Raw genomic sequence first — 6,501 nt, forward strand, 5'->3', positions numbered from 1 at the left:
GGGACCACCATGAACTGGGGGGCTGCTGGTTCAGGATGAGAGAGGGTTCACAGGTGGGGGCACCCCGGTCCCACTGCAAAGCCCAAATCCTACAGAATGCTTGGCAAAGGCACAGGACCTGCCCTGGCACGTTGGGAAGCAGAGCTCTGCCTTTGCAGCCGTGGCCAAGCAGGTTCTCCCACTCCAAAGAGCCCTGAGCACCAGCCTGGTGCTGGGATTGCTCCACGGGGGCAGCTGAGATCCCCAAAATCCCATGTACTGATTGAACACGTCCTCGTGCAGATGTCACCAGCTCTGTTCCCTCTTTTTGGGGTGCCTGTGCTGCCTGTGGGTGCTGGGTGGGACCCCTGCGGGCTGGGGGCTGCGGGGATGTGACACCGAGGGGCTGGAAATGCTCGTGATCTCCACCCTGTCCCTCTCCTGCCTGGAAAAGAAGCCACACAGAGCTCCTCAGAGGGATCCCATCCCCTCCTCACCCGTGCCCAGCTCCCAAATCCGCTTATCCTATCCCACGATATCGGAGCAAAGTCCGGGATGCTGCCACAGCCCCGCCCGGCTTTTGTCCTCATCCCTCAACAATTCCCCAGCGGGGACGCAGATCAAGGGTTCCGGGGCGGTGGCAGAAAGGAACCGAGGGGATTCTGAGCCAGAGGAGAGTCCAAAAGTCCATCCCAAACTCCAGAACCTTGTTCTCCTTCCCCATCGGAGCCCGAGCCGGGGACACTGGGCAGAGCCGGGAATCGAGGGCAAATCCATGGATATCCCAGCGCCCGCCCGCGGCTCCTCCAGCCCCGCCGGCATCTCGGCCCCTTTCTGCTGATGTCACGGAGCGGGGCCCCGCAGCCGCCTTCCCCGGGATCGGCCGCCCCTTCCCGGATCCTCCTCTCTCGCCTCTCCCCTCCCCGGCCCGGCTGCAGCTGAGCCGGGAGCCGCGGCTGCCCGGCAGGTGAGTGCTCCGCAGGTGAGTCCTGGGGGCAGCCCAGACCAGCCGAGCAGCAGCGAGGGGAAACTCCATTTTGAGTTTCGAAACATCTAGCCTCCAAAAAGCCGGCGGAAGAACGGGAAGTTTGTGTGTGCTGAGACACGAGGCTGTGCCGGTGCCCAAGGATGCTGCCCGCAGCTGGGCACGGGGGGCAGAGGGGGCAGGGGGGATGGAGCCCACAGCCGGGGCTCCCCGCTGGTATTCCAGGGGGAATGGCGCAGGGCTGGCCAGCGCATCTGGGAAAAATGCAGGGATGAGCCTGCCAGCGTTTCCACCCGTGCCTTGTCGGACGCTGCCGTGGGGATGGGGCTGCTGCGGCTGCTGGGGGATGTTGGTGCCACCTGAGGAGGGGGTTTCAGGGGTCCTGGCCAGGCTCAGAGCATTTGAGGACACTGGGACATAATGGGGACACATCCTGGGGGACATTACAGGGTGCTCCTGGGCGGGGATGCTCCCTGGGCTGTGTTTGAGGCACCAAGGAATTCCTTCTGGCGGGGGTCTTCTTCAATAAATTTAATTTTCAGCAGGACCCCAGGCTTGCGTGCCAGGCCTAGGGGGAGGGACTGCGCTGGAGAGGGGGTGGGAGAAGCAGGGAAGTGGCTCCCAGCACTTTGAATGGTGATGAACGGGCGAGTCTGAGCGTGCTGCGGCTCCTCGGGAGCGGGCGGGGACGTGGGCCGGGCTTGGCACGGGGACCTTTCTGTACCCACCATGCCTGGGACACGAGTGCTGGCACGGCACGGGCATGATGCCGGCACGGTGAGGGCACAGCGACATCCCGGGGTGGCAGCAGGGACAGGACCCCAGGGCTCACCCAGGTGCCATCCCCGCAGCCCCGTGAGCCTCTCTCGCCCCCAGGGCCTGTCCATGGATGCCAGCAAGAAGGTGGATCTGAAGATCATCATCATCGGAGCTCTGGGGTAAGGAGCTGGCGAGGGAGGGAAGCCCCCTGCGTGTGCTGGGTGTCCCCTGGCCACCCTGAGCCGGGCAAAGCCTCACCAGTGCCCCTTTTCTTGTCACCAGCGTGGGCAAGACCTCTCTGCTGCACCAGTACGTGCACAAGACCTTCTACGAGGATTACCGCACCACGCTGGGCGCCAGCATCCTCACCAAGGTCCTGGCCGTGGACAGCACCCCCCTGAAGCTGCAGGTGAGCGGGGTGAGGTGGCACTGCCCGTGGTGCCCACCCCCATCCCAGCTGTGTGTGTCCCAGCCTGGCCTGCTGGGCCCAAATGCCACCACGGTCATGAGGCACAGAGCCAAATTTTCTGAGCTGATTTTAGAGCCTGATTTTCAGAGCCCAAATTTCAGAGCCTGATTTTCAGAGCCAATTTTCAAGCTGATTTTCAGAGCTGATTTTTAGAGCCCGATTTTCAGAGCCCAAACTTCAGAGCCAATTTTCAGAGCCTGATTTTCAAGCTGATTTTCAGAGTCGATTTTCAGAGCCAAAATTTCAGACCCCAATTTTCAGAGCCCAAATTTCAGAGCCCAAATTTCAGAGCTGATTTTCAGAGCCTGATTTTCAAGCTGATTTTCAGAGCCCGATTTTCAACCCAAATTTCAGCATCCATGAACTTCACTGGAATCCCACAGGAATTCTGAGGGCTCAGCACCCCCTGAAGCTGCTCCTCTGGGCTGCAGCACCCACGCTGCTCCTGTCATGTGTCCTCCTCTGCCCCAGATCTGGGACACCGGGGGACAGGAGCGGTTCCGGTCCATGGTGTCGACCTTCTACAAAGGCTCAGACGGCTGCATGCTGGCCTTCGACGTGACAGACAGGGAGTCCTTTGAGGCCCTGGACAACTGGAGAGATGATTTCCTGGAGAAGGTCATTCCCAGGGAGCAGGATTTCCCCATGGTGGTGCTGGGGAACAAGATAGACCTCAGTGACCGGCAGGTAAGGGTGGAGGAGGGACAGCAGGATCAGCAGTGGCGGGGTCACCACCCCTGGAGGGATTTAAAAGTTGTACAGGTGTGGCACTTGGGGACATGGTTTAGTGCTGGGTTAATGGCTGGACTTGATGATCTGAAAGGTCTTCTCCAACCTAAACAATTCCATGACTGGGATGCTGTAGGGTCCTAATGGCTTTGAGGGCTGATCCTTCACCAGCCTTTTCCCTACCCTCACACAAACCAGAGCTCCAGGCAAGGAGCTGCCACCTCCCCCAGCACTCTGGGAGGGGATGAGCAACATCCTCCTGCTTCTCTTTGGGGCACAGACTGTCCCCACCAGAGGCAGCAGGAATGACATCCTCAGGCACTGCCAGCACCCCCCTCACCCAGCAGTGCCTGGATGGCTGAGGAGGGTCCCCTGTCCCATCCCTGAGCTGTGGCTCAGCCAGCAATGCCTGGATGGGTGAGGAGGGCCCCCTGTCCCATCCCTGAGTGTGGCTCAGCCAGCAGTTCCCGGATGGCTGAGGAGTGTCCCCTGTCCCATCCCTGAGTGTGGCTCAGCCAGCAGTGCCTGGATGGCTGAGGAGGGTCCCCTATCCCATCCCTGAGTGTGGCTCAGCCAGCAGTGCCTGGATGGCTGAGGAGGGTCCCCTGTCCCATCCCTGAGCTGTGGCTCAGCCAGCAGTGCCTGGATGGCTGAGGAGGGTCCCCTGTCCCATCCCTGAGCTGTGGCTCAGCCAGCAGTGCCCGGATGGCTGAGGAGGGTCCCCTATCCCATCCCTGATTGTGGCTCAGCCAGCAATGCCCGGATGGCTGAGGAGGGTCCCCTGTCCCATCCCTGAGCTGTGGCTCAGCCAGCAATGCCTGGATGGCTGAGGAGGGCCCCCTGTCCCATCCCTGAGTGTGGCTCAGCCAGCAGTGCCTGGATGGCTGAGGAGGGTCCCCTGTCCCACCCCTGAGCTGTGGCTCAGCCAGCAGTGCCCGGATGGCTGAGGAGGGTCCCCTGTCCCATCCCTGAGTGTGGCTCAGCCAGCAGTGCCTGGATGGCTGAGGAGGGTCCCCTGTCCCATTCCTGAGCTGTGGCTCAGCCAGCAATGCCTGGATGGGTGAGGAGGGTCCCCTGTCCCATCCCTGAGTGTGGCTCAGCCAGCAGTGCCTGGATGGCTGAGGAGGGTCCCCTGTCCCATTCCTGAGCTGTGGCTCAGCCAGCAGTGCCTGGATGGCTGAGGAGGGTCCCCTGTCCCATTCCTGAGCTGTGGCTCAGCCAGCAGTGCCCAGATGGCTGAGGAGGGTCCCCTATCCCATCCCTGAGTGTGGCTCAGCCAGCAGTTCCCGGATGGCTGAGGAGTGTCCCCTGTCCCATCCCTGAGTGTGGCTCAGCCAGCAGTGCCTGGATGGCTGAGGAGGGTCCCCTGTCCCATTCCTGAGCTGTGGCTCAGCCAGCAGTGCCCAGATGGCTGAGGAGGGTCCCCTATCCCATCCCTGAGTGTGGCTCAGCCAGCAGTTCCCGGATGGCTGAGGAGTGTCCCCTGTCCCATCCCTGAGTGTGGCTCAGCCAGCAGTGCCTGGATGGCTGAGGAGGGTCCCCTGTCCCATTCCTGAGCTGTGGCTCAGCCAGCAGTGCCCAGATGGCTGAGGAGGGTCCCCTATCCCATCCCTGAGTGTGGCTCAGCCAGCAATGCCCGGATGGCTGAGGAGGGCCCCCTGTCCCATCCCTGAGTGTGGCTCAGCCAGCAATGCCCGGATGGCTGAGGAGTGTCCCCTGTCCCATCCCTGAGCTGTGGCTCAGCCAGCAATGCCTGGATGGGTGAGGAGGGCCCCCTGTCCCATCCCTGAGTGTGGCTCAGCCAGCAGTTCCCGGATGGCTGAGGAGTGTCCCCTGTCCCATCCCTGAGTGTGGCTCAGCCAGCAGTTCCCGGATGGCTGAGGAGTGTCCCCTGTCCCATCCCTGAGCTGTGGCTCAGCCAGCAGTGCCCGGATGGCTGAGGAGGGTCCCCTGTCCCATCCCTGAGTGTGGCTCAGCCAGCAGTGCCTGGATGGCTGAGGAGGGTCCCCTGTCCCATCCCTGAGCTGTGGCTCAGCCAGCAGTGCCCGGATGGCTGAGGAGGGTCCCCTGTCCCATTCCTGAGCTGTGGCTCAGCCAGCAGTGCCTGGATGGCTGAGGAGGGTCCCCTGTCCCATTCCTGAGCTGTGGCTCAGCCAGCAGTGCCCAGATGGCTGAGGAGAGTCCCCTGTCCCACCCCTAAGCTGTGGCTCCATCCTCCCATCCCTCAGGTGCCCAAGGAAACGGCCTCAGCCTGGTGCAAGGAGAAGGACATCCCATATTTCGAGGTCAGTGCCAAGAACAACATCAACGTGGCCGAGGCTTTCGAGACCCTGGCGAAGCAGGCTCTGAGCACGGTGAGCACCCTCCAGCTCCGAGCTGTGCTGGGGCAGGATTCGGGTAAAAACCGGGATTAGTCTGGCAGATCCTCCCGTGTGGAACAGCTCCTGCTGCAAGGGAGAGCCCCGGGAACGAGAAACGCAGCAGTGCTTGATCCTAAATCCATAGAGTAGGAATTGCCGTGTGCTTTCCCGCAGTGATGGGAGCCCACAGCGAGCCAGCACTGTCCTCTAGCGGCCGTGCCACGGGGACACCGGTGTCCCCAAGCCCTGCGCTAGGTGGCTTTTGCCTGGGTTTTACCGGTAGTCACAAGTCAGGCTGAACCGCGGGGCTGCTCAGGCTGGCTGGGAGCTGCGCTCGCTCATCCTTTCCCTTCTCCGCTTCTTTTCCAGTACAAAGGGATTTTTGAGAGTTATTTAACCGACTCCATCAAGCTCACTCCCAACGACAAGCCCAAGCAGAGCTGCTGCTGACCCCGGGATCTGCCGCTGCACCCCGCCATGCCCACAGCAGAGCCTTGCCCGGGGCTCGGTGCCCGCTGCCCACCCCAGCTGCCCACGGGGACTGGCCGTGCCACCGCTGGGCACAGCAGGGCCGGCTGCCTGCTCATCCCGGGATCTGCTGCTTCCCACAGCTCTGGAGCTGCTCTCCTAGTCACCTCAGTGTCACGGTGGTGGCCCTGTCCCCTCCCCGAGCGGGCGATGCCCCTGCGGTGACGGTGCCAGGGGTGCGGGCAGGGCTCCCGATGCCTCTGCAGAGACCTTGGCACCACGGGTGACCCTTCCCAGTGCACAGCCTGGTGGTCCTGTGGCTCCCAGGCTGCCCTGAGGGGACAGCTGGGGCTGGTGGCCTTGGCACAGGGACCTGCCACTGTGGAGGCAACCACTCCGTGCCTCAGTTTCCCCTCCTCTCATGCATCTCCCCCATCAAACCCCTTCCCCCTCCCACCTCACTGGGGAGGATTCTCAGAAAAGCACTTTGTCAGGGGTACTCTTTTTTTTTTTTTTAATGGAAATTAAATATTTCATTTTTATTTATATTTATGTGTTGCAAAAGGATCCCCAGGTCCCACAGCAGGAAGGTGAGGTGGGGGCTCCAGACTTCCCTCCCTGAGTCTGTTCAGCTTCTCAGGGCTGGGGGAACGCATTTTGGGTCTGGCGTTTTGTGGTTTTATTTTATTTTATTTTAATTATTTTATTTTATTTTATTTTATTTTATTTTATTTTATTTTATTTTATTTTAT

General features: G+C 61.1%; 1 protein-coding gene across 4 annotated transcripts; it reads left to right on the forward strand.

Moving 5' to 3' along the window:
- Positions 1-599: 599 nt before the first annotated feature.
- RAB7B (RAB7B, member RAS oncogene family) lies at positions 600-6,283 on the forward strand. 4 transcript variants are annotated; one of them, XM_018922222.3, is made up of 6 exons: positions 600-946; positions 1,816-1,902; positions 2,006-2,132; positions 2,664-2,879; positions 5,150-5,275; positions 5,651-6,283. In XM_018922222.3, the coding sequence occupies exons 2-6, from the start codon at positions 1,850-1,852 to the stop codon at positions 5,729-5,731; spliced, it is 603 nt and encodes a 200-aa protein (XP_018777767.2). In that variant the 5' UTR covers positions 600-946; positions 1,816-1,849; the 3' UTR covers positions 5,732-6,283. The 4 variants fall into 4 exon arrangements, with proteins under 4 accessions (XP_018777767.2, XP_018777768.1, XP_009095533.1 ...); XM_018922223.3 differs by having other exon boundaries at positions 806-961; XM_009097285.4 differs by having other exon boundaries at positions 806-946; positions 1,841-1,902.
- The last annotated feature ends 218 nt before the right edge of the window (positions 6,284-6,501 follow it).

Source organism: Serinus canaria, chromosome 26 (genome assembly GCF_022539315.1).
Source record: "Serinus canaria isolate serCan28SL12 chromosome 26, serCan2020, whole genome shotgun sequence".
NCBI classification, from domain to species: domain Eukaryota; kingdom Metazoa; phylum Chordata; class Aves; order Passeriformes; family Fringillidae; genus Serinus; species Serinus canaria.